Raw genomic sequence first — 27,639 nt, forward strand, 5'->3', positions numbered from 1 at the left:
CACCTCACGGCCGCCCGCGCGCCTCGCCTGCGGCCCGCGCGCCCACAGCGACCCCAGCCCCGACTCCGCAAAGTGCTGCCGGGCTAGACCTACAGATTCCTGCGGCACGTGGCGGCGCCCCGCCCCCTCCAGGTGCCACGCCCTCCTGGCTCCTCCCACCGCCACGCCCTCTTCCTGCACCACGCCCCTCCTGGCTCCTCCCACCGCCCCGCCCCTATGACCCCGCCCACCAGACGCTCCGCCCCATCGGGTGCCCCGCCCTCCTACCGTCCCGCCCATCCGGCTGGGGCCCGGGGGGAGAGACCTGTGCGTGAGGCGCGGGTCTCCCCCACGGGTCACGTGACTTTCCCGGCCCTGACCCCTCCCCGCTACCGCGTCGCGAGAAGCTCAGAGCCGCCGGCACAGTGTTCTGCGCAGGCGCAGATCCTACTTCGCGGCGGGTGACGCAATTCTGCGCAGCCTGCGGGGCGTGCGGCGGCAGCGTGCGTCGGATCACGTAACTTTTCCGAACGGCTTCCGCTGCCTCCAGTGCTTGCGCAGGCCCGCCCCTCTACCAGCTGGAGGCGGGGCCGGGCCGGACACGGCCAATCGGTGTCGCCCTCGCCGACGCCCCCTCCCCCCGCGCCCCGCCCCCCGTCCGTCCGGCCGCCTGTCTGTCCGTCTGTCCGTCCCCAGGCCTAGTCCTCGGAAGCGTGTCTGCGGCGGCGGCGGCGGCGGCGGCGGCGGCGGGGTGGCGGGTACGCGGCCAGCGGGGCGGTGGGCGGCAGGCCTGGCCCCCGCCTCGCGCTCAGTGGCCACCCGCGGGCTGGGAAGCCGCCGAGGAGTCGGGGTCGGTTCAGCGGGCGGCGGGCTAGGGGAAAGGAGGCCACGGCCCCTGCGTCCGGAGGGCGCTGAGGGGCTGGACCGGGACCGGTGAGGCCGACCTAGGGACCCGACCGCACCGGGGGGACGGAGGCCGGGTCTGGGAGGACGGGCCCGACTGGAAGGCGGTGTGCTCTGGGGGAGGCCCAAGTCAGGCCCGGCCGCTCCGTGACCGTGTCAGGGCCCCCCCAACCCCGCGAAGCCTGCCCCGGGGTCGCCGGGCGGCCGGCGTGGCTGCCACCCCCACGGCGGCCTGGCCAGCCTCCAGCCCAGGAGCCGCTGTGGCCGGAGGAGCTGAGGGCCCTGCTCCAGGTAGCGCAGCTGGACCCCAGCGCTGTGCCCCCGATCGCTCCAGTGCAGTAGGACGGGCGTCCGGGGGTGGAAATGCCGTGGATCGTCCGCTACTTTCCAGGAAATTTTCTTCGTAGAAAGTAGATATTTTCTTCAGTCGGTTGTTTACAAAGTCAGACAGGGTTTGCTCTCCTAACGGTGGTGGCCATGTATTTTATCTGGTTTCCAGATCAAAGTGTTTGTGTTTTGGTCGCTAAGTCGTGTGTCCGACTCTTTTGCAACCCCGGGGACTCTAGCCGGCCAGGCTCCCCAGTCCATGGGATTTTCCCAGGCGAGAATACTGGAGTGAGTTGCCATTTCCTCCTCCTGATCAAAGCAGCACACCTAATTTATTGTTGCTTTAAATTCTGTTTAGGGGGTCTGGGTCTGCAGGCAAATAACAGAATCACCTCGAGAAGCAAATTGTTGCTTTAACATATTTCATTAATAATAACTTTAGGACAGCCTTAGTCATTTTTCATACAAATGTCTCTGGAGGTACATTGGGACTTCAGAAAAAAATGCTAAGATGTGATGTGTGACTTGAAAGTGTACGGGAGAAAAGTTAGGTTTTTTAGGTCGTTAATCAGTTTATACCCTCTAAAGAACTGATATATAATCCTCACAGTTCTTATTCCTTCTGCTTCGGAGGTTGCTGTGCATAAATAATTCTTGGTTTGTGTTCAAAGGTGTTTCTGGGGAAGAAGCAACATGGAGAGTGGTGCGGTCCTGCTGGAATCCAAGTCCTCCCCAATCAACCTCCTGCATGAGATGCACCAGCTCCGCCTGCTGGGTCACCTGTGTGACGTGACCGTCAGCGTGGAATACCAGGGCGTCCGGGAGGAATTCATGGCCCACAAGGCAGTGCTGGCAGCCACCAGCAAGTTTTTTAAGGAAGTGTTCCTTAACGAGAAGACTGTGGATGGTGCCAGGACTAACGTCTACTTAGACGAAGTGCAGGTAGCCGACTTCGCTTCCTTTCTTGAGTTTGTCTACACGGCCAAGGTACAGGTTGAGGAAGACCGGGTACAGCGCATGCTGGAAATGGCAGAAAAGCTGAAGTGTTTGGACTTATCCGAAACTTGTTTTCAGCTGAAGAAGCAGATGTTAGAGTCGGTACTTTTGGAGTTGCAGAATTTCTCAGAGTCTCAGGAGGCAGAAGGGAGCAGCGGCGCCCAGGTTACGGCTGCTCTTGCCCCTGAGGCCTGGGCAGGGATGGCCCCTGATGGCCCTCTGGCCAATGGGGTTGCCAGTTCTTTGGATCCCCCAGCAGAGAGAATCGGCAATGGCCTATTGCCAGATCTGCCCCCGAGGAAGTCCAGGGAGAAGCCAGACAAGAGGAAAGAGGTGGCTAAGCCCCCCTACCCCAAGCTCAGAAGGGCTAGTGGGCGGCTGGCCGGGAGGAAGGTGTTCGTGGAAATCCCTAAAAAGAAGTACACGCGCCGACTCCGGGAGCAGCAGAAGAGTGTTGAGCAGGACATGGGGGGCTGCGGGGGCCCCCGGGAGCCCAGCCCAGAAGCCCTGGAAAACGAGAAAGAAGCAGTCACGAAGGACGAGGAGGACAGCGGGGCTGGGGCAGGGGTAGAGGCCGCGCCGCCCAAAGTGGGACGAGTTGAGGAGGGGGACGAGGAGGAGGAGGAGGGAGAGGAGGGCCCGGGTCGGCGGAGGAGCAACTTCCAGTGCACGCGCTGCGAGAAGGCCTTCCTGTACGAGAAGAGCTTCCTGAAGCACGTGCGGCTCCACCACGGCGTGGCCACCGAGGTGGTGCACCGCTGCGACACCTGCGGCCAGACCTTTGCCAACCGCTGCAACCTGAAGGGCCACCAGCGGCACGTGCACAGCAGCGAGCGCCACTTCCCGTGCGAGCTGTGCGGCAAGAAGTTCAAGAGGAAGAAGGACGTGAAGCGGCACGTGGTGCAGGTGCACGAGGGCGGCGGAGAGCGGCACCAGTGCCAGCAGTGCGGCAAGGGCCTGAGCTCCAAGACGGCGCTGCGGCTGCACGAGCGCACGCACACCGGCCACAAGCCCTACGGCTGCTCCGAGTGCCCGGCCACCTTCTCGCAGCCCTCAGCCCTCAAGACCCACCTGAGGTAGGCCTGGGGTGGGCGTGGAGGCGTGGGCGGCTGGCGTGGTCCCCTCTCCCCGGAGGGGTCACTGTTCGGTTGCTCCTTCTCGAAGTCGGGGGGTGCTTCCATTGTCTGGGTTCTCCCTGGAGACAGATGCGGGGATGGCGCTTTCTGGGTGGGGCCTGGGCTGATGGGGACCCCAGCCTCCCGTTCAGGCTCAGGGGCCTCTCTCCACCCCTTACAGACCCCCATCACCCCTGCTGAGTCGGGCCAGAGACCCCAGACCCCCTTACTTTGGGACCCCGGCCTGAGACCAGCCGGGTGGTGCGGTCTCCCTGGAGACTTCAGCAGAGGGACACTTCTCTGGGCTTGGAGAGTGCCTGCCACCTGTCAGTCTGATAAGCTCCAGGGTTAGGACAGATAGGAATAACGTGTATTGATTCTGAAGTACAGGGAGGTGACATTCAGTTTTTAAACAAATTCCCTTCTGATGCTCAGTACTTATACTAGAAATTCAGACAAAGCAGTTTTCCACTCTCCCCGAGATCTGCCCTCACCCTGGGCCAGTCTGGGGGTGGTAGGTGGGCGTTCATTGTCCTTTCCCTGCCCCAGCCCGGCTCAGGAAACGTGGTGATGGTCACTCTGTCCTTGCCCTGACATGCAGGGCTGACGTGTGCGCCCTGGGGACCAGCTGGCTTCACGTGTTAACAGTTCTTTCTAGACTGTTACACTGAACTGGAAAAGGACAGTAAAGGTTTTGACCACGTGGTTCTTTGTCAGTCTAGGTGACTGTTCTTAATGAGGCAGTTTTATAAATACCATGCAGTGCTATTGAGTGTTTTAATCTGTGGAGGTGCAGCCTCTGCCTGCATGTGGGGCAGCACTAACCACACGGCATATTTGGGGGGCTGTGTGTCCAGCGGGACTTGGCGGTCTTGCCTCAGGCAGAGACTGACTTGGGGCTGAGAGTCCTGGGCCTCACTACCTTTCAGTCCTTCACATTCGGGCTCGTGGAGCAAAGGGTTTCTGCAGGTGAGGGAGGAGCTTGGTGATGGAGTGAGCTTTGGAACACAATCTGAATTATTCTGTTATGCTTTCAGAATTCACACGGGGGAAAAACCTTTTGTCTGTGATGAATGTGGTGCAAGATTCACTCAGAACCACATGCTGATTTATCATAAAAGGTGTCACACAGGTAAATATGCTGTTGTGATTGAATATCTTTCCTGGCTGTAGAGGGAAACTGCAGTTTATTAGTTTAGATGTTGCTGTCTGCCTGGGGTTCAGGTTAAAGCCCAGACTTGCTTCCTCATCTAGTAAGTGAGCACAAGTAAATGAATAAAATATGCCCACTGCCTCCATGGCCATGACCTTTGTGTACTGCTGGTCCTGTGTCCTAGGCATCCAGAGGTACCCTGGTGTTTCAGCCCCATGTTCCCTTTCCAGGAATCTTTCTCAAAGAAACTGCTCAGAATGTGGGGAAAGCCATATGCTGTTATCTCCATTCTTGCTGTTTCTAATAACACAGAATCAGGAACAAATGGACTGTCCAGCCCCAAGAAAGTGATTCAATAATTGGGTAAATCCACCCCGTCCCACCCAGGACCAAGCGTTTGGGCCTAAGGTCTCTAAATATTATGAAAAATGCCTGTGCTTGGTTGTCAGCTTGAGAGATGCGCAATGAAGCATACAGTGAATCCCAGCTTTACTGAAAACCTGCAGACTTAAGAGTTACGAGGTGTTGAAGTGGTGGAATTATGGGGTTCTCAGAAGTTTTATGGTATAATTTCACTGGGCTAGGGAGAACGTTTAAGCTCACCATTCTGATTCTGTGCAGTGCTCCTGGGGTCAGAGCCCCGGGGAGTCCAGCTGTTGGGTACTGTGCTTATCACACAAGCCCAGTTCTTCCCTGCCTGCATTTAAAAGGTTTACTTCTCTGCACTGTCCTGTGAGCCTCAAGTTCAGATGGTGAGACAGGTGAGCCACTTAATGATGTGAACTCTAGACTGAAAAAGCAGAAGTGGTGTCTGATCAGAGTGGAGGAGGGGAGGTCAGGTCACACTGAAGCATTCAGTTAGAACTGGTCATTTGATGGACTTGCTAATATGTTCAGATTTTATTGAAGCCAGTTTTGGCATTTGAGAAATCAGGGCAAACCTAACAGAGAAGTCTAGGGCGCAGACTGCACAGCATGGAGGGTGGACGCCCTCCTGGTCCTCACCTGCCCAGGTGAGCGGTCGCTGCTCCAGGACAGCCACGTGTGTTCACCACAGACTCCGCTCCCTTCCAGAAGGGCTTCTGCTAGAGACCCACCGCAGCCCTGTGGAAAAGTCCAACTTTTCCAGCAGGCTGTTCTTGTTTGGGAATGACTGCATTTCCAAAATGTGAGCTGGCTGGACATGCTCTTTCATCATATTCTACTGGAATCTTTCTGGGGATTTCAGGGGGCAGTTCCACCAACTTTGAGTGGGTAGCAAGTGCTGTACCTGAGTAGATGTTTCTGGGTAGTTTTCACAAGAGAAGGTAGCCTGAAGCCTGTTGGGGCACTTGGGAGGGTGGACCCGGTCCTCCCGCCTGTGTCACATCTAACTCCCTGTCTCCTCTCTCTGTGTAGGTGAGAGGCCTTTCATGTGTGAAACGTGTGGCAAGAGTTTTGCTTCCAAGGAGTATTTAAAACATCACAATAGGATCCATACTGGGTCCAAACCCTTTAAATGTGAAGTTTGTTTCAGGACTTTTGCTCAGCGGAATTCACTTTACCAGCATATCAAAGTCCACACAGGTATGGCTGGAGTGTCGCCAGAGATGGGAGGTCACTGTGCAAGAAAACATCCTGAAGGTTTTATTGAAAAATTATTTGGAATTTAACTTTACATTGTATGTCTTAATAGCATTTCCTGAGTTTCTAGTTTCTCTGACGAACTGGAACGGTCTGAACATGTGTACACAGATGTGGACATGTGAACTTTTTCAAACCTTCAGATTAGAACTAGGGGTGACGGTGTGCATGTCCTTTTGGGACACCACACGTGTGCATGGTCAGGTGTGACTAGAAAGTAGGTGAGCTGCCCACAGCCATTGCACCAGCTGTGGGTGAGGCCACGGCCCCCAGGGCCCCTTGTGGCCTGGGCGGGGGGAGCGGGGGGGCACGTGTGCTCCTGCAGCCCTGCTATGGCTGGGGGGGGTGTTGGGGGGTGCTACCGTGTGGCCACAGAGCAATAGGCAACCCCTTCCCCTCCTATCCCCCTCTTTCCATCCCTTCCCCTCAGGGGAGCGGCCATACTGCTGTGACCAGTGCGGCAAGCAGTTCACGCAGCTCAACGCCCTCCAGCGCCACCACCGGATCCACACAGGAGAGAAGCCGTTCATGTGCAACGCATGCGGGCGGGCGTTCACCGATAAGTCCACGTTGCGGCGGCACACTTCGGTAAGCCAGGCTGGCCCTGGGGGTGCTGCTTCCAGCTGTGTGGCCCTGGATGGCAGAGTGCCCGTCCTCCTGCCCTGGGGCTTTCCATCCGGGATGGGGGCCTGGTGCTGGCCAAGTCCGTTCTGACGGGGACCACGGTGAAGACAGGGTCTGATGGGTGGAGAAGGCTGTCGGGCCCAATGACAAGTGGCTGTGAACCGGGGGTCTGCAGACCCTGGACAGGGACATGTGGGTGAGCGCTGTTGTGTACTTGCTCCACAGATCCATGACAAGACGACTCCGTGGAAGTCCTTCCTGGTCATCGTGGACGGCTCTCCGAAGAACGGCGACGGCCACAAGACTGAGCAGCCTGACGACGAGTACGCGCCGTCCAAACTTTCCGATAAATTGCTATCTTTTGCAGAAAATGGCCATTTTCACAACCTGGCCACCGTCCAGGGCAGCATGCCTGCCATGCATGAGGACAGCCCCGAAGACCCAGCCTGCAAGTCCGACGGCCCTGTGGGGTCCCAGGACACGCTGCTGGCCACTGCCATCAGTGAGCTTAGCGAGCTGACACCACAGACAGAGCCAGGCCCACATAGCTCCGCTCTCTGACCCACGTGGACTGGAGCGGGGTCACCTGCCTGGAGGGTTCCAGCCTGCACTTGAGCACTGGAGGGCTGGATGTGAGCTTTCGTCAGGGGACAAGAACTGCAGGCAAAGAAGCGGGCAGGGATGGCTTCCACAGTTTCCTGAACTGCTACCTGCACGTCGCTGTCAAGTCATTTCTCAAGCTTTCCCTTAGAAATCCTGATCCGCATGACCTCAGCCACACTTCATCAGCAAACAAGGCAGTTAGCGTCGCCTCACTGACCTCTGGTGGCAGCGCCCTGATGCCCGGCAACCCTGATGCTCGCAAGGCCACGGTTACTGCTCAGCTTAATCATGGAGCAGAGCACCAACCCTGCTCTTGGAGCTGTGCACCAGCTTGCTGCCTTAGGCTTTGTGTAGGTTTGTTTCCGACACTTTAAAGCTATTTTTCTAACAAGGTGAAAGAAAACTGGGACCACGTATTTATTTCAGCCGTTTCTTTCCTGTCAAACTGAAGCCCATCAGAGATACTCTGGGCTGAAGAGATGAATGACAGCACTTGGCCCCCACCCCTGCTTGTAGGCCCCAAACCGAACACTTGTCAGGTAGCTGCTCGTAGCACACATGCAACTAGGAAGCTGGTCATTAAAATGACTTGAAGTGAAATGTGGCCATCAGGTTTCCTTCCTAAAAACCCAATTAGGTAAAAGCTGTCCTACCAAAGACTAGCAGAAAACAGTGGAGTAGTTTTTGCAAGGAGGTGTGAAAAAAGCCAGGGGCTGAGAACACTTGAAACATAGTGTAGTTATTTTATCCATAAGCAGCAATGCAGTGGTTGTGGCAAATCTAAGAACACAAGAGTATTGGTAGTTTTGCTAGACTTTTACTTCATTTCTGTGATTTTTCAGAAACCCAGTGTTTTTCATTACTGCGTGAGGAGCCTAACACAGGCAAGTCACTGACACACGTTCCCCTGGGAGCATGAGCAGATTGGGCGCGCTCCTTCCTCTCTGATTAGCCTTAACAGTGGACCACGGAATGGCCAGCCTTGTCTTAAATGTGCCTGTCTCACGCTGGCCACTCTTGCTCAAGTGGCATTTGCATCCCGCCCCAGCCTGGTTCCTGACCTGCTGGCAAGGGCAGTTCACTGGGTGCACAGTGCTTTGACTCACAGGTGACCCAGATCAAAAGCAAAGAGTTCCTCTCACTAGTCGCTCTTTTTCTTACATTTTAATTTATTAAACTTGCTGTGAAAACACTCATTTTCTAAGAGAAAGGTACTTTATGTTTAAGTCTAAGATGGAGACAGAGGCGCATGAAACGCCACAGGAAGACCCTAGGTGCTTTCTTCCCCGTGAGACGCTGACAGTGCTCCGGGGGCTGACACAGGCCACACGCCTGCTCCTGGGGTACTGAGTCCCACGTCTGTCTCCTGCTGTGACAGCAACACCCTCTTGTATTTACAGAACAGAAGTTATTTTCACACACGTTTTCTCTCAACAGAATGAATCTGCGTGCTGATAAACTGTTTTATGGGATAAAGTCATCTTAACGAGAAGGAATAATAGATTATTTTGTTACCTACTGGAATTAATTTTTGTCTTGAATTTGTTTTAGAGATTCTACAAAAGTTTTATGTGTTAATAAATGTTTGTTTTGTAAAAATAGTTTTGTAAGGCTAAGTTCATTTTCATGATTACAATTCACGTTCTGTAGAAATCAGATTCCTGACTGAAACCAGTATTTGCATTTTCTGGTCTGTGGAGAGTCTCGACAACTCTGTCTGCTGCACTCGTTCTGAGATGTGCCCGGCCCGGCCTGGCCCAGTGCACGGGCCTGGCCTCGTCACGGCCATGGTAAGTCTGCTCCACAGAGCCTCCTTGTCTACGGTCACTTTGTCTGCTTCTGGGGAGCGGAGGGGAGGGGAGAGCTGCTCCCTAAACTTTGCTGAAGGTGCATCTCAGGGATTTGGGGACATCTCCCGTTTCTCCCCATCTGGGTGCTGTGTTGCCAAGTCAGTGTCAGCCCCAGACCCTCTGGACATGCTACCCAAGGGGCCATTTTGCACCTTCTAGCCTTCGTGTGGAAGACACAGTCAGCCCAAACTCCAGAGCTCCCCTGCCTCTGCTTTTACCCAAAATTTGTTGTACAGACTTTGCAAATAAATTTGGCCAGTTGGTAAGGGAAGACCTTTCTTAAAGATGACCTTCACAGAAATGTGGTTTTACCGAAGGCAGTCACCTAAACTGACCAATTTGAGTGTGAGTTACAATTGAAACTAACCTGCATGTCGCGTGCCTTGCCACAGCAGGGACATCTTTTGAGACCAAAAGAGTGCCTGCCCCCTTAACTTGATGGTGTTCCTGTCGCTTAAGGTGAAAGGTGATTTGTCCACAGGCACCAAGGCAGGCAGGAGGACATAGGCACAGGGCCAGCTGGCACATCAGTCAGACCCAGCTGATGCCTAGGAACTGCCCACTTCCCTCTACCAGCAAGGGACTATGGGACCCTCCCCAAGGCTGGCCAAACCCACCACGAGGGCTTCTGTTAGGAAACAAAGATTCTGAGAGAGGCATCTGAATGAGAAACTAACCTTGAGGATCAACAACGGGGCAGAGCTCCTAAATGGGACCACCTGTTAGACCATGTATTGTGAGTTTGCCTCGAGTGATCTTGGAGGGATGTGAACAAGGCCCTGACAGCACCAAGTCAACGTGGCTCCGCCAAGATAGACCAACTGCTGGCCTCCACCACCAAGGGGCCGCTCCTCCCTGAACCTTGTCGTGAGCTCCCTGACCTGGCAGCAGCAAGCATGGGAATGCGGAGCCTGCAGAGCCCTCAGCAGACCAGCAGTGGCACCAACCGACAGGATTGGTCTTCACAGAGCCCGGATGGTCATGCCCACTGCCCGGGGACACCTTCCAGGATGAGAAGCCAGCCCTGACCTGTGCACATCAGCCAGGAAAGACGCACCACGCTGCTCATAACTGGGACTTTATTTACTGTACAGGTTCACACAAAATACACTGACTCTGCGAAGGTGGATTTATCATCCAGGGTGAATTTTCATAATACACCCTCCTCGACAGCCCTGGGGAAGAGAGGCCCAGAACCCCCGCAGAAGCCATGGGGGTTGACTCTGGGCATCTGAAATACATGGTGTCAGAGGAAACAATAAACACACACGCTGTGGTTACAGGGGCACTGTCACACGCGGTCACGACTGCAAGGACACTGCTTCCAAATCATTCAATAAAAAAGAAGTTCACACTAGCTAGAAAAACATTGCCACAAAAAGCAAAGCTTTCCCATAAGAAATTTTAACTCTTGACAATGAACTAAACATGACTCACTAAAATACAAAGACTGCAACACAATCATACTTTGTTCATAAATAACGATTTATAAATACTGGAAGTCACAGCGCTGCCCACTCTGATGGAATGTTTCTAGGGAGGAAGCCTGTAGCTGTTCCTGGGACTTTTTTCTTCTCACTTTTATGTTCTAGTGGTCTGTTCTAGCCATTACAATTACTTTTTACTTTTTCATGTGAAATATTAAAAACAAAAGCATCTTAACTCAGGCACTGGTCCTAGTGTTCATTTCAACACAACAACTCTGATGTGACAAAAGTGAAAGTGAAAGTGGCTCAGTCGTGTCCCAGCTCTTTTGACCCCATGGACGATCCAGTCCATGGAATTCTCCAGGCCAGAATACTGGAGTAGGCAGCTGTCCTTTCTCCAGGGGATCTGCCCATCCCAGGGACTGAAAATGGTGCCAATATTCTCAAAAATACAGGTCTTCAGACAGGTCTGTCAGGGGATCAGGATAAAAAGCTAATAAACGTCATTCGATTTTTCCTTTACATGGTCAGACCACAGGTTTCCTTAATAAGTGGAAGCAGACTTTCCAGACCAGCAACAAAAGTGCATGGCTGGCAGGGAGGGTTACTGTCCCCCAGGTAGGCAGGCCTGCAGCCGGAGGACACACGCTCATCTCACCCACGTGCTTCTGACAGGCTGGGCACTGAATCACATAGAGCAACAAAATCCCACTTCTCTAAGTGTTTTTTTCTTAAGAGGTTCCGATAGGAAGTGAAGAAGTACCAAGCAGGCTCTGTTCCAAAATGGACCATAACCAACAGCCAGCTTTCTTTTAAGGATCCCAGACCTTTGAAGGAAAGAAGGAATCCTCACTGGATGCCAGGGTCCAAGGTCAGAGTACCCCATGTCTCCTGGTCCATGACTGCCCCGTGGGCTGGGATAGAGCCACCACTGCCCCCACCTCTCCACCAGCCCAGGCCGCACAGATGACCCCGCAACTACAGCCACCGAATCCTCACGGCTGCCCACAGGGCTGCTCCACGATCAGGCCTCCGCTGGTCCTTCTCAGCCTCCTTTCTGCCACTTTCTGCTCCCTCCTAGTCGGACTTATTCCCCATCCCCAACCTTCCTCCCGACTCAGCCCTCAACCTGGACCCACTCTCTGTTTCTGCCCAACAGCACCTTTGAATCCCAGTTGCTGGCCATCCAAAAATGCAATACCTTTCAAATACCAGTTAACATCTGACAGGACATAGGAAATCCCATTTATCTGTCAATACTGCCATTACCTAGCAATAAATGCACATCAAACAAATCACTTAGAAGAGATTCAGGAAACAAGAGCACGTCTAAAGCACAAGGTTATTAGCACGTAACATAAAGTGCAGGGATTAAGTTCATAGGTCAATAGCGCACATATATAAGTCAAAACAATAGGACAGAATTCAAATACACCAGATAAAACAATCCATCAGCTAAGGGCAGGTCCCCTCAGCAGCTCACTGGGACTCTTTCCCGATGGTACAGTAAACTGTACTGTACTCAGGCCACCAAGCCCATCGTGTCCAATTAACAGATAAAATGAATGACGGACAATTAAAAATGAAAATGAATGACATACAAGCTTTGACTGATATAACCTCCCGGCTCTGGTAAGGATGTACACAAGGGGGCACACGGGGTGCCCTCTCAACGTGGGAAAGTGTGTGAACATGAAAGGGATATGCCAGTTCAAATACCTTTCTGTGAAGGTGAAGCAAGGGTCCTGCCCCAACTAGAAGTGGACACTCCCTCCAGGAAAGGAAGACACCTGTCTCTCCTAGATCTCACGCACAGTGCACTTATGAGCTCAGGTTCAGCTCCACACGGCCACACACGTCAGCGGGCCGTGTCAGGAAGCTCCCTCATCCCCACTGCAAGCAGCCAGCAGGCCCGGCTGACCTGAATTCTCACATGCACATCAGCTACAGAACAATGCACAAGAGCAGGGAAACGGGTCACTGGCACTGTCAAAAGAATCACGAAATAACAAAAAGGATAAATAATTCTAATGAAGAAAGCCATAAATGCATTCCAAACAACCATCCTACACTAAACACACACGTTTAGAGAATCCACCAAGGTGCAAGTTCACAGAGAACATGCAAAGCATCTATTACAACAACTGGGTTGGGCACACAAGTCCAGGAAAAGGGACATAAAAACATGTGTCAAAATGAAACACGAGCTCTGCACATACTGAAATAACAGGAGGAAGATTCTGAAGCAGTTCTTGGAAAACTCTGGGGACTCTGACAAGCGGGAGGCAGCCCATCACACACTCACAATACGCATAGGAGCGGCCCACCCGCCCACAGCACAGTGATACACGCAGTGGCTTAAACACACACACACACACCGTCAGGCTCACGTGCAACGAAATGAAGCCGTTGAATGGGCATCCCACAATGATCACTGGCCCTAACGCGAAATGAACAAGGATTCGGCGGCATGCCGCAGGGACACTGCGCCTCACTTGAGGTCTCCGTCCCCCTCCCCATCCCCCTGGATGGATTTCTTGATGCGCAGCAGCATGGTGGTGAGCCACTGGTCCAGGCGGGAGATGGAGTCAAACTCCTTCACCTGGTGAAGGGAAGAGAAGCAGAAAATGGTCCACGGAAACACAGTCAAACACAGAATCACACTGTACTAACTCTAAAATCATTCATTCTACTTTACAACTTTCTTCATTAAGAGCTTTTTACATTGCTCTTATGCTAACATGCCATGGCAAAAATCCACAGCAGCGTTTGTAACTGGACAAAGAGCACGTTTAACATGACAAAGGACATAAGACTTTGTATAAGGACAAAGGGACGTGGAAAATTAATGTGGCTCCAGTCTCCAATGAACACAAAACACAGCTGCAGAGAGGGAAACTCGCCCTCCCACCATGGCTTCAAAGCCAGGTTGAATGAATTACTGAAGGGCACTAAGAAATTCACTTTGATTCTAAACATAAGATGGAAAAATATGGGAAAACAGGGAATTGGTGAATGTAGAAAATTTTTTTCCATTTTATGCCAAGAATATAACAAACTCTCACTGCTTTATTTTTATGTTTTAAATTTAACTGATTTAACTGATATTACTTCACACTTATTTATGGATCAGATTATTTTCCATAGAAAATATCCAAATAAATCATAACTGTATGTGATATATATTTGCCTTACAGCTAAAGTCAGCAGAGCTCATAGACTGTCTTAATTTTGAAGGTTGGTGGAATCTAAAAACATTTCTTTTGGAAAACAACACAGGTATAAGCACAATGATGTCCAAATAGATGTTTAGCATTTATACAATGAAAAAGAGAAGTTGTATCTACAGTGTAAACTTTCAGAGAACGCATTAAATCCCAAAGGGGAACTTACTGCTTCTGTGTAAGCTTCACTGTTCTGTTCTTCATGAGCTTCTAGAAGTTTCTGGGAAAATAAATACAGAAAAATTATCTTGGTTGGCTTAAAAGTTCCATCTATGAGTGAATACTTTAAATAGAGAAACAGCCTTCTTACTACACTAACTGATGTTGCTAAATGACTTACAAAAATGGGGGAGTTTTCAAATACAAGAGGCACCCAGGTCAGGGATCCAGCCTTGTGCTAACATTTCTGATCCACCCAATTCAGAGCATGGTGTACACCCAACTCTAACGGCATCTGAGGCCTAGCGTGCGAGAGCAGCACTCACGGCTTCACAGGGTTAAAACGTTCCTAGATTTCAATCCCACTTACTCACTTTCAGTAATTTGCATTCTCTAGAGTCAGTGAATGCTGGAAACATTTCCTCGTATTTCTCAAGAGCAAGCTGGGGAAGAAAACCACTTGTTAACATCTGAGTCACTGAACCAGAAAATGAAGCTCTGACGTTCTATTAACCTCAATACAATTTATTTACATCCTGTTTAACTGTTACACTCAACATCAAAAGCAACCTGTACTGATCAAATCTATTTATTTTTAATTTCAATTTCAGTTAAGAATAAACTGCTAAACCAGTTTTTCTGAAAGAGGCTGCTGTGGAGAAAACCACACAAGACAGATGTCATTGTCAAAACTCCCAGGGCAGGCATCTGCTCTCGTGCACTGGACGGATGCTGTGCCCAGACGCCAGGGCCCGAACCCCAACCCTGTCCCCGCCTCTGCCTCCAGCCTTCACTCTGTTTTTCACTTCTCCCAATCCTCACTCCAACTCCACTTCTAAGTTTTAAAAAAGATGTGATTCTACTTTTCCTGTCTCCTCTCAGCCCCCTGATTTCTTTAAACCAAACTACTGAATGAGGTGTGGCCCCTGGGTTGCTTTAACTTAAGACCCTTGACAGCTGGGATTCCAGTGGCCGCAGGATGGCCAGGATGGGGTCAGGGACTCATCCCTGTCTTGTTTTTCATGGATACAGCGCAGTTTTGCTCTGGACGATGGCTGAGCACCCGCGTTCAGGGTGAATGAAGCACATCAGAAGCTGTGCCTCAGGGCGCCTCACCTTGGCGTTCAGCTCATCCACTATGAAGTGGCAGAGGGCGGCTTTAAAGAAGTAATCCTTTGCACTGTACTTCAACAGAGGGTTATCCATGGTGTTGGCCCCAATCTAGGCAAGAAAGTGGGATCAGAGTAAAAAGGTTGGCTCTCCTACAAAAAGCATGCTGACCCTTACCTGCTCTTTAGCAAGTGCTCTCTCTGCGTCTCATGTTAGAGAATCTATGAAATCCATCCTTTTAACCCAAAGTCATGTACCAGAAATGTTACTGGACAAGAAACAGTATTTGAGACATAAAGTGCTGAACCTGTTAAAAGCGACTCAGAATTCCATGTCCAGGAGGGTAGAACAGACTCGCTGTCTTCCGTCCCTCCCACTAAGTACAACTAAAAGCCTTGATCCTTTTATAGAAAATTAACGTCAGGAGACTAAAACGTAGAGCGAAGAGCAGATCAGCATGGGGAACAGGGCAAATGGCAGGGAGGTGCCTGCTTTTTCTTGCATAAATCCTTGACTTGGAACAGAAAAAGCCAACAACCCATTAATGCCAGTGGGTGTGGCAAAGAAAAAAAATAAAAACAGTGAAGGAACAGACGGAAGTCTGCTTTCTCCAGCCAGAGGACCAGGAGGGGAGCAGTGCACAAGACAGGGAAGGCTCAGATGACACCTGCTCTGGCCCACCCCACCCACAGCAGCAAATGCCAGAGAGAGACGGGACGCCTGTCCTCCTGAGACTGGCCGGAGAGCTCAACTCTTCTGCCAAGGGAGCCAACTAGGAGCCAGCCTGCGCCCCTACCACAGAGGCCTTTGGAGCCCATGTGGGGCTTGTTGCACCATTCCTCCTAGAGGGAATGAGGCATCCTTGCCTCCCAGTGCACCTGGCTTTACCATCATCTGCTAGGAACCAGGAGGCCAGGTGGAGAGCCTGGTCCTACAACTCCACCTGGCAGGAACAAGTCATACCTCTTCAATGTCAAAGAAGACCAGCAGAGAGAGGAAGTTTAAACAAGACCCTGCCCTATAACACAATGTAGAAATACCCAGTTTTCAGGTAAAACTCACTTGCAATTCCAAGAAAAGGGAACAACTCAGGTTGAATGAAAAAAAGAGTAACTAATAAACAATAGTTCTCACATAGACGAGATGTTAGAATTATCTAACAGGTGTTAAAGGACTCCTCCTAAAATGTTTCCACCGACCATTACTAAAGTGCTTGAGGCCAGAGGGAAAACCGAAGCATCAATGAAGAAAAGAAAAAAAATTCTCAGCAAAAAGCCCTAAAACATATAAAGAAGAAATGAGCAGAAACTTCAGAACTGAAATATGTAATACCTGACATAAAAAATGGATGGGTTCAACAGCAGAACCCATGGAAAAGAGGGAGAACTCAGAGAACTGATGGAAGAACATTAGAAATTACTCGGTCTGAACAGCAGAGAGAAGACAATGAGAAAAGAGGAACAGAGCTCTGGGATGTGTGTGACGATAAAACAAGGCCTGGCATCTGGGCCGCCTGAGTCCCAGAAGGGGAGAGAAAGGAGTGGCTAAAAATCACTTGAAAATGTAGTAGCTGAAAATTTCCTAAACTTGGCAAGAAACGTAAACCTACAGATTCCGGAAGTTTAGTGACTCCAAACAAAATCAAAGCAAACACCCTTGCTAAGCCGTACAAACTTCTGAAAACTGAAGACAAACGAAAACATTTTGAAAGTGACAGAGAGAAACACCACCACACCTACAGGGAAAACAGCCTGGATGATAGTAAACCTCTCATCAGAAACTAAGCCAGCCATAAGGGCACATTTCTCAAGTGCTGAAAAGAGCTGTCAACCCAGAATTGTATACCCAGGGAAACTGTATACCCAGCTTCAGGAACGAAGGGGAAATCAAAACATTCATAGGTGAAGAGACGCCAGAAGAATGTGTCATCAGCAGACCTACCCTAAAAGAATGGCAAACATTGCCCTCCAAGTAGAACAAAATGCAGGAAGAGATCCTGAAACATCAAGAAGAAAGAACACAGTAAGCAAGATATGGGAAAATATGATGGGCCTTTCCTCTCCTCTTCAGTTTTGTAAATTAAATTGGGTGACTGAAGTAAAAATTGTAATAGTGACTGATGTGTTTCTAAAAGTGTGTAGAGGAAATACTAAAGACAATTATATACTGAATGGGAGAGGATAAAGGAACAGAAAGTAAGGTAAGGTTTCTATATTTCACTGGAACTGAAAAAAAATGACATCATTACCCTGTGATACAGTATGTAAATGTAACACCTAGAGCAAAACACTACAAAGGCTATTTAGAGAGAGATACTCAAAAATACTTTAGATAATCAAGCAACCCCCTATAAGGCAAGAAAAAACAAACAGAAAAACAAAAAACAAAGGATAAACAGAAAACAAACAAATAAAATGGCTGACTTCCATTGTAATATGTCAATAATTACATTAAATGTGAATGGTCCAAATACACCAATTAAAAGAAACTAGCAGAGTAGACTTAAAAACAAGACCTAACTCTATGCTGTCTACAACAAACTCACTTCAACTGTCACAACATAGGCAGGGTGAAAGAAAAAGAATGCATAAATATATGTCATATACACATTAATCAAAAGAAAGCAGAAGAGTCTACATTTAGTATCAGATAAAGACTTCAAAGCAAAGAGAATTACCAGAGACAGAAGGGGGCATTATAAGATAAAAGGGACAATGTAGCAAGACACAGCAACCCTAAATAAGCACGCAGCGGACAGAGCTGCAAAATAACGTGAAGCCAAGACTGACAGAAATGCAAGCTAGACAGATCCACAATGATAGAGACCGCAGCACTCCACTCTCAACGACAGAAACAGAAAATCGGCAAGTGTACAGAGGAACCCAACGCCATCAACCACGAGCAGCTTATCAACATTTGTAGAACGTGTCACCCAGCAACAGCAGCACCACAGAACATAAAACAAACTTATAAGGGCTGAGATCACACAGACTGCACTTTCCAGCCACAACAGGATCAAACCAGAAACCAAAAACGAAGATAACAGGGACATCTCCAAACACTTGGAAACTAAACAAAACACTTATTAAAAAACCAGGGAAATGAATAAATTATTTATTGCTGTTATAAAAATGAATAAAGATAAAACAATGTAACAGCATCGTACAGACTAAGCAGCACTTAGAGGGAAATTGAGAGCACTAAAAATGCCCACACAACAAAGAGGAAAATCAGTAAGTTAAGCGTCCACCATCAACGCCCTAAAAAAGAAGAGTAAAATAAATCCAAAGAAAGTAGAGGATAGAAATCAGGATAACAGAAGGAATCAATGAAAATAGAAAAACAGTACAGAAAACCACTGAATTCTACCAAATATCTAAAGAAATAACACCAATACTCTATACTCTTCTAAAAAATAGAAGAGGAGAGAACTCTTTCTAACTCATTCTGAGGCCAGTATTACCTTGCTACCGAAGTCAAAGACATCACAAGACAAAGTTAAAGATCAACAGCCCATATGAATACATGATGCAAAACCCTGAACAAAATACTAGCATGCGAACTCTGGCAGGCCTTCTGCTCAAAGCTGCACAGACGGCAGCCTCACCTGCTCGAAGATCTCGATGGCCTTCTGGTACTGCTCCAACTGGGCGGCGTACGCAGCCACTTTCAGCAAACACTTGTTAGCCGAGCTGAAACCAAGAACCAGGCAGGGTGACAGTCCCAGAGAAAAACGACAAGCCACCTCAGCGAACCTTCACCAGGTCCAGTGCAAGAGACCCCCAGAGAAAAAGCGGAGGTGTGCCTTTCATCACACGTCACACAACTGTCAGAACCTTTCATCAAACATCACAAATCTTTCAGAACCTTTCATCACATGTCACAAATCTATCAGAACCTTTCATCACACGTCACAAAACTATCAGAACCTTTCATCACATATCACAAAATTGTAAGAAAAACAATACTTGCCTGTTAGATTCCTCCCCCTTGTAATAATCGGCTGATTGTTCGTAATGGGCGATAGCCTGAAAACACACATGTTTTATTCAAACTACTTGTTTGAAGAGTTGCATTTACATTTGCACAGGTATTTTTTTCCTATAAAAACCCTTTTCAACAGCACAACTTTCATAATCCGGCTTGCTTTATTTTGGGAACACAAGAAAGCATGTGCTTCCAGAAATCTGGTGGCAGGTGGCTTGCCATCCACCAGACTCTCTTCTTCCTGACCCCCCCACCCAGACAAATGCCCACCACCCCATTTCCCCAGGTCTGTGACAGTAAGGGGCAGCCAGATGACCCATCCTCTCCAAGGGGATGTCAACAGACATGCTGTGGCCCACCTCCAGGCGTGGTCCATACAGCTGACTCTGCAGCCTTCTCCAGGCCTGTCCCCTTCCTATGAGCTGAAGGCAGCGACCACGTCTAGTGATGCTGGAAGCCATAAACTGAAGATGGCAGCCTTTCTGTCAGCCTGGTTCCCAAGTGGTGTCCCCACCACTGCCAAACCCTAAGTGGTGACAGAGTTGAGCTATTCCACTCAGCTCTATGGCTCGCTGCAGCAGCATAGACATTCCTACAAGACCCAGGGATCCTGTAGAATCAGGGTGTTGCCTTCCACCTAGATGGGGATGCTGTGAACTGTCAGGTGGAGAGGAAACAGGCTGCAGTCTGGAGAGCTAGAAGCCCTGCTCATGCTGTGGCATAAGACACAGTGAAATAAAGCACCCGATGACTCAAAGCAGAACCCGTGCTGCTGGAGCAGGAATTCTAAGGGAAGAGACAGACAACAGTGCCTGGTTTTCAGCAAGGCTTCGTAAGAGAGAAGAACTCTGGAAAGATCAGCTAGTTTGTAGGCAATTATACATGGACAGAACCTCATAAGATTGAAAACGCCAACGTCTTCTATACCCCAACTGGCAAGAGAAGTCAGATGGTGTTTTCTATGGGGGAGGGCCAAGCGGGTCTGCAGCAGGCCTGAGGACACACACAATGCTTCGTGAGCCATTCCATCTGCTGCCCCCGTGGCTCTCCCACAGCAGCAGAGGCTGCCACCAAGGACACGGGCGTGAACGGGCAGGGCCATGCCTGGAGACCTGCCTGTGGATGGTGGAATTTCAACCCCACACACTTTATGTGCCATGCAATGTTCTTCCCACCAGTGATCACAAAATGTAAGGACTGTCCTTAGTTTGTGGGTGTAAACAGATAGTAGACGTGCACAGTCCTGCCTTAAACATCCAGGTTCACCCAAGGAGTGGAGACGAGGCAAGGCCTGACATGGACTCAGGCCAGCAGCTCAGTGTCTGCAGGGCAGCCCCAAGGATCTGAGACGGGGGTGTGGGGATGCAGGGGAACCCCATCAGAAGAGCCCTTGGACCAGGGTCACTGGGAAGCCCCCAGAGCTGACTGCATGGCCTTGGGCCCTCTCCCGTGGGCGCCGGCGGAATGACCAGGGAGCAGAGCCACCTCTGGAGCCACGTCAACCTCGACTGGACTGCAGGGCACCAGAGCCCATTTGTGAAGCAGACACTTCTGCGTGGAGTCACGACACGTGGGGTCTACGGATCAGCCATGCAGCCCTCCCTCACTAACACGCTCCCATACAAGCTTTCTGAGTATAACTGATAATAGGAGAAAAACTGGGAATAATTTAAGTGATTGAATATAATGGGCTACTGTGCTAAGAAGAAGAATAATGACAGGAAGTTCCAATATGAAAAGTTCTTTATGAAATAGCACATTTAGAAACAGCCATAAAAAAACATATACCTGAAAGATGCAGCTGGCATCGACTCCTTTGGAGCAGGGGCAGAGCCATGGCACACACACTGCCGAGGACTTCCCTCCCCCTCTACCCTGTGAGCGCCGAGGGTGAAGGCCCAGTGCGACGCCTGCCACAGCCAGTGCTCAGCTAACAGGTGCTGAGCAGACAAAGGCAGCTGCACTGCACAGGCAGTCCTGCTTACAATACCACCAGGTTTTCCGTGAATTTCTAACCAATCAAACATCATCTCTGAACTGTCCATATCCTCTAAAGTACTTGGCACTCCTTCCCATTGTAATGATGGGGTAAGTATGGGAAACAAGACCAAGTCACCGTGCAGGGAACCAGGCTGTGTGCCCTCTCTCCAAGGAGGGAGCAAACTACTCACCCTTCTGCTCTCACCACCCAAAATCTGAGGAGCGGGGCTGGCCTGGAGCAGTGGGACTGCTGTTCTGGAGGGTGTGCCTGTGTGTTCAGTCACTTTAGCCATGTCTGACTCTTTGCGACCCCATCGACTGTAGCCCGCCAAGCACTTCAGTCCATGGAATTCCCCAGGCAAGAATACTGGAATGGGTTGCCATGCCCTTCTCTAGGGGATCTTCCCGACTCAGGGATTGAACCCACCATCTCTTTTGTCTCCCGCATTGGAAGGAGGATTCTTTACCACTAGTACCACCTGAGAAGCCCTCAAGGATGACAATAAATATCAAAAGTAGAATACAACTATCAAGAACAACAGCATATGTAACAATGAATCTAGACAAAATTACTACCCTCTAATTTGGATAAAGCAATCACTATACTCCTCCCTGGGGAGCCTGATAAGCCACAGCATGCTGGAGAGCACTGGGCCCTGAAGGCAGAGACGGGGCTCCAGGACCACGGTCACCACCAGGGCCTTACAGACAACACAGTGGTTGAGAGTCAAGCTCTAGAGCCCACTGTGTAGGTAAAACAGCCTTCAGATGGATCATCCTTTTAGAACCTACACCCTGAGAAGCCTACCCTACCCTATAAATACCTACTCTATGCTAACACAGACAAGAGAAACCCCGTTCTCCAGGGACCTGAACCAGGGCTCCTCTGGGTCACTGATGATCACAGACTGTTACCATATTAATGTTCTACTTGAAGTCAAAGGAGAAATAAGTTTACGGAACTTCACATACCCCTATTCGCCGGCTAAAATCCGAGTGAACCAGGGACACACTATGGCCACATTGACAGGGAAGAAACTCACTCATGAATGAATAAGACACAAGGTGCCTTAGTGTAACTGATTTTTCAAACAAATGTCACGCGCCACCGACCCAATCTGGAGAGTCCCACCAGGGAGGCGAGGACAAGGATGTTTCTAGATACAGGAGCCCAAAGGAGAGGCGAGCTGCTCCACAAGGCTTCACCCCACACCGTTGACACCCCTGACCCTGACACCCCTCACCCCTTCAGGGTCCGTGAGCAACTGGCAGAACAGCAGGAGCACTGGGAGTGACGTGACGGGCTGCAGAAACTCCCATGACAAACTGTCAACATTGTTTAACAAAAAGAAAACCAGGAATTCACCACAGATCGTTTTAGCCACCCTGAATCTCACAGAGATGCATGTGGTGAAGAGGCTGCCTGAGATCTCGCCCTTCAGACTGAAAACTGAACGCTGAGGTCAGGAGAGGACAGAGCAGCCTCGGCTGGCTGGACACTCTGCCTACCAGCACTCACCCTTCTCAGGACAGCTCAGACTCAGTAAAGACCAAGCCCGCTCCAGACACCCTGACCAGACAAGCGTCCCGGCCCCGCTACTCCTGCTCTGCCATCGACTCTGCAGACTCAGAGTCACAAAGACGGGCTCAGGGCTGGGGTTCAGCACCTGCTCCTGGGTCAGAGAAAACCTCCCCAGGAGACACGGCACACGGCCCTGATGTGGTCAAGGTCTGAGGGTGGCCTCAGAAGAGCAGGGCACAGCACGACAGGGATGGCCCAGAGACCGTCCATGACATAAGCCAGTGAGTTCTGAGCCGCCTGACCACCAGGGGCACCCCCGTGAAGCCAGAGGGGGAAGCCGCCCGTCCCATGGCAGTCCTGAGGGGCTGCCCCACCGGGGATCCCATCTGCTCTGGTGGGGAGGGCACCCTCGGCTCACTCAGCAGAGCCAGGGTCTCAGACACACTGGTATACCAGAGGCAGGCTTTGGCCGGTGTGGGGCACCCACTGCAGTGGAGGGAGAGAGCGAGACAGGGGTGGTGAGCGGGCCGTCAGAGCGCCTGTAAGGGGGCCCTGAGGTAGGGGGCAATGGGTGTGTCCTGGAGAGGGCGGAGGTCCCAGTTTTCATGAGGCGGCTGGAACAGTTCCCATCACAGTATCAAATAGGCAAAGCTCTGCAGAACTGACGTGTGGTAGAAGAGCTCAGAGCAGAGGAAACAGCAGTCACAGGCCCTGAGGCAGAGCACTCCTGACACGTGAGAGGCTCCGGAGAGGTCAGGGTGGCCACCACATGAGGAACAGGGGAGCACGGCCCGGGGTGGGGGGAGAGGTGCTGGGTGAGGAGACAGGCCCCAAGGCTGTAAGTAGTGGAGAAACCACCTGATTCACTGCTGACGCGGACAAGCTGCTGCCAGACACAGAGCACACATGCCGTGAAGCTGTGTGAGCACGGAGGACCACGGGAGTGAGGGCAGGGAGGGCATGAGAGCCCAGCCCCGAGAGAAGAGGAGGAAGCAGCCACGGGCAGGGGTGAGAGCACCAGGAAGGACATGCTCCAGTGGCCAAGAGAGAGGTGAAACAGGAAGCGAGAGTGACAACAGTCCAGGGCGGAAGCAGGCATGGGATGAAGGTGATCTCTGAGCTCAGCATCCACCACCAACAAAACCAGCCATTCCTCCCTGATGCGTGTCTGTTGCCCACAGTGCTCAGTTTTACACAAATGCTGTCCCAAATCTGAGCAAAGGCAGCCTGGGGCCCTGGTAAGGGGTTTTTCCCTCCCGCCACCACCCGAGGTCTCCAGGAGACCCCAACTACACATGCTTCCCTCTGCCCTCACATCCCCACTGCAGGGGCGCCTGGGGTCCCCGCCCACCAGCTTCCCCCATCTGCGCACCTTCTCAATGTCCACTAGCTCTGTCTCGTAGATCTCTGCGATGGTGATGTGGTGCTTGGCCGCAATCGTGAACCTTCCCTGGGGAGGAAACAGAGCAGTCACATTCCGGTTAACCGTGAGCCGTCTCGAGGGCTCCACCCCACGGCCGCTCAAGCAAGGCAGGTCTTACCATGTCTGTGTAAATGTCGATGGCTGCATTTAAGCAGTTGATAGCCTCTGAAGCGAAGGCATTCAAGAGAAACAATGAAAAATCCATTCAGTCAGAGGGTTTGCTAAGCCTGTCTTCCTGGGGGCTTCTAGACCGCTAAGGGGGCCCCGCTGGGGCGAAGGGGAGGCAGGGTGGTTGGTAAGAAGCAAAAGTGCATCTGCACATGCCCAGCCCCTCCACGAGCCAGTACACAGAGGCTGCAGCATCAGAGAGGAGGGCAGGGTGGGGAGGGGAGGCTGGCTCAGTGACACCTACCCTGACCCTGAGGACCTCATGGGGAAGCCTGCATCAAGAAGACAGGACAATGGAGCCGGAGCCAGCATCAACACCCATCCATCTATCTGCTAAAACCTGAGGGCAGCTCCTTCCTCACTGACATCACGTGTATGCAGTGATTTTGGAAGACAATTACTTTTTGTACAGGGTTAGAAGATGCTAACTTTCGGTGTATTAACAAATATCAACAGGAAGAAAAAGTCTAATAAATGAGCTCATGAATAATACCGATTTCCCAGAACAGTGAGCTCACAGAGCAGAGGCATTTACAACTCGGGCACACGGGGCCAATGAGTGCCCACCTCACAGAGCAGAGACATTTACAACATGGGCACGCAGCTGGCAGCGCCCAGGGCACTGCTTCTGCTCTGGAGAGGCAGCAAAGCAAAAAGACCCAACGGAAGAATCAGGAAAGTAAGTAGATTAGTGACAATGAAAGTGATTTCCCCCAACCTGCATAAGAAACATGGATAGTCGTGCCTTTAAAAATACAGGAAAATTGAAGAGCTACCCACAAAATCCCACTCAATCCCCCAGCTAGGAATTTGATGCCCTTTTCCTCTGTTTTCTGGACGCATTTCCACGAGTACACACTTTTTGTGAACCTGAGATTTCGGCTCCCTGTGGTCCTTCAGTTGCCGTGCAAACGTCCTAGGTCACAGGGCGTCCCGGACGTCAGGGCCTGAGTGCCTGCACCACGTGAGTGTGGCACTACATGCTGATGTGCAATGACTCTACTGTGCACTTGGGCTGTGCCCAGCTTTTCCCTTTGGAAATAAGCTACAGCTAATCCTTATACCACAGCCCTTATTCCAATGTGAGATTGTCAGGAAACTCGGGATTTTTGTGTTAAAATGGGCTGCTGAAACCAGAGGGCAATCCCACAAACACAGTGCATGTGTGGAGAGAGGTCAGGCCTTCAATTGCAGGATGTACGTTTCTCCAGCTCAAAAACAAAGGACATCTGAAAAACTTCACCACTTCAAATAACCAAGATCATTCTTTCCTCAAAACCAACACTTGGAAAAATGCTTTTTAAAATAGTCAGATAGTACTTGCTTTGGCAGCACATATACTAAAAAAGTCAGATGAATGCTGTGTGTATAAACTGTTGTAATTACTGGATTTTACGACCTCCCGTACACTGCACCTCCACATAAACTATTCAGAAGTAAAGGAACGAACCTTTGTTTCCCTTAATGGGCGAGGTACACATTCGTGAAATTAACATTAAAGACTTACATAAAGTTAAAGCTAATTTCAAAAAAACTGTCCACAATGCAGCATAGATGGTGTTTAAGACGATGGTACTGACAACAGGATAAATTTAACAGATTTTCTCCACAGAAACTTCAGATGATCAGAGTTAAAAATCTTCAAATCTCCACCGTCCGGGAGTGCGTCTCCCTTCAGCAGCAGAACTCGTGGGAGGTCTGGGGGGTGCGAGGCTCACCTTGGGGGTCTGCCTTCTTGTAGGCATTCCCGGGTCCACAAAGCTGGTGGCTGAGTCGTGTTTGCTCTGCAGCTGCATGTGGAGCTTGGCGGCTTGACAGAATGCATTTCCTGCAGCTGAAGACAACACATGAGTGAGTAAACACAGGAGCAGCCACCCCCAGGGCAGCCCCGCTCCAGCCCACGCCTGGGGAAGGCCCCGTCCTGACGGTGGCACACGTGCATGTGACCCAGTCACCTCCGGTGACCACAAAGACACCCGGGATGCCTGGGCCAGCAACAAGTGCTGCTCTCAGCCTCAGGCCTCCTTCCACACTGACTGCGCATTCAGCACTCAGCTCCGTCCCCAGTGCAGGCCCCACACTGATGGGCGTCTCCGAGGAGGCATGAGGCTGGGAGGGTTCATTTACACTGACTCGGCCAGCATAGCCGGAGAAATGGCAACACAAGAAGAGGCAGCACAAGCCCCCAAATCAAACTGCCCAGCTTCAAGTCTTGCCCTGAATAAGAACGAAGACGAGAGGACTTCCGGGCACTTCTGAAGATATGGACCCACCAGTGCAGCCTAGGCCCTGCCAGTCTGAGCCAACACTGGCCCAAGATTGGAGGTGGGACCGGAGAAGCCTGCCCACCAGGCCTTGACCCCTACCGTTGTGGATCATGAACCTGGCAGCCCAGAGGAGGGTCCAAGCTGCTGCCAAGTGGTAGGCAGGAACCCAGGACCTCAGGGCAGCTGGAAACTTCCCACCATAGTTCAGGAATGTGACCGCCGAAGAGCAGCTCTGATGAGTTGGGTCTCAGAAGTGTGTACCATCACTCAGACCTTCTAGGCAAAGTGCTCAGGACAGCGTGGCCCCAGAAACACACTCACGTGCTGGCCATTTTCATAATCACATGTATATCTGCCCTCAGAGCACACCTGTGCTTTGCCAGATTGAAATGTCAGCATTTCTTTTAGAACTTAATCCTCCTCCTCCCACCAGTAATTTCATTTTTTGACATTTTATCTATGCTGGCCATTCCAGAACCAATGGTGTTCCATCCCTTCCTGGCTGGGGGTAACAGCACGGCACACAGGCTCTCCCGGGCTGGCTCCACTTCCCCGGACAGTATTAAAAGCGCTGATTTGACAATTTCACGCTCCCACCTTCCAAAACAAGCTGCTGGCTCACCTTTTCAATCTGAGCACTCACTCCAAACACCACTAACCTCTATCTCTACCAATGTGGAAGTATCTTTAAAGGAGTGTATTATCAAAATAAAGTTACACACCTTCTCAGACCCAGTTTCCTCAACTGTAAACATCTAATTCCTGCCAGGATGATCTCTCAAGAGCACAGTAACAGACAAATCAGACGAATTCTTTTATTCTCATAAAATAACTTCTAAAACTATAAACAGATGAGATGCAGTGGTATCACGATCACCACCACGGCAACATGGCAACGATTTCAAAGAACCTAATTTTCAGTTTATTATTTCCTTTTTTAACCACTTTTAAAATTGAGGTATAGTAGATTCAATGTTGTGTTAGTTTCAGATGTACAGCAAACTGTTTCAGTTATACGTATGTGTGTGTATATATATATATACACTAATTTTCAGACTCTTTTCCTTCATAGGCTATTACAAAATATCTAGTATAGTTCCTTGTGATATACGGTAGGTCCTTGTTGTTTATTTTATAAACAGTGGTATCTGTTAGTCCATTAGTCCCAAATTCAAGGAACCTAATACTCTGTAAAATAC

General features: G+C 50.5%; 2 protein-coding genes across 5 annotated transcripts in view; one reads left to right on the forward strand and one right to left on the reverse strand.

Annotated features, from left to right (window-relative positions):
* Positions 1-614: 614 nt before the first annotated feature.
* On the forward strand, positions 615-8,761 carry GZF1 (GDNF inducible zinc finger protein 1). Of its 4 annotated transcripts, none has more exons than XM_070381181.1 (6): positions 615-737; positions 1,881-3,281; positions 4,358-4,452; positions 5,872-6,039; positions 6,527-6,684; positions 6,946-8,761. In XM_070381181.1, exons 2-6 carry the CDS (start codon positions 1,903-1,905, stop codon positions 7,279-7,281), a joined length of 2,136 nt encoding a protein of 711 aa, XP_070237282.1. In that variant the 5' UTR covers positions 615-737; positions 1,881-1,902; the 3' UTR covers positions 7,282-8,761. The 4 variants fall into 4 exon arrangements, with proteins under 4 accessions (XP_070237282.1, XP_070237280.1, XP_070237281.1 ...); XM_070381179.1 differs by having other exon boundaries at positions 623-1,292; XM_070381180.1 differs by having other exon boundaries at positions 623-1,173.
* A 1,473-nt stretch (positions 8,762-10,234) lies between these two features.
* NAPB (NSF attachment protein beta) overlaps positions 10,235-27,639 on the reverse strand; it is a 38,008-nt gene continuing 20,603 nt past the window's right edge. Inside the window, 8 exon segments of the mRNA XM_070381183.1 lie at positions 10,235-13,202; positions 13,994-14,044; positions 14,358-14,426; positions 15,100-15,204; positions 18,701-18,785; positions 19,066-19,121; positions 23,955-24,032; positions 25,892-26,007. Coding sequence (XP_070237284.1) covers positions 13,092-13,202; positions 13,994-14,044; positions 14,358-14,426; positions 15,100-15,204; positions 18,701-18,785; positions 19,066-19,121; positions 23,955-24,032; positions 25,892-26,007 — 671 coding nt within the window. The 3' untranslated portion in view covers positions 10,235-13,091.

The sequence above is a fragment of the Bos mutus genome, chromosome 13 (genome assembly GCF_027580195.1).
Source record: "Bos mutus isolate GX-2022 chromosome 13, NWIPB_WYAK_1.1, whole genome shotgun sequence".
NCBI lineage: Eukaryota > Metazoa > Chordata > Mammalia > Artiodactyla > Bovidae > Bos > Bos mutus.

Coding starts and splice junctions, on each gene's coding strand:
- GZF1 (XM_070381179.1), top strand. CDS start 1,246: ATGCCGTGGATCGTCCGCTACTTTCCAGGAAATTTTCTTCGTAGAAA. Junction 1,293..1,880: donor GGAAATTTTCTTCGTAGAAA/GTAGATATTTTC, acceptor TTGTGTTCAAAG/GTGTTTCTGGGGAAGAAGCA. Junction 6,685..6,945: donor CGTTGCGGCGGCACACTTCG/GTAAGCCAGGCT, acceptor CTTGCTCCACAG/ATCCATGACAAGACGACTCC.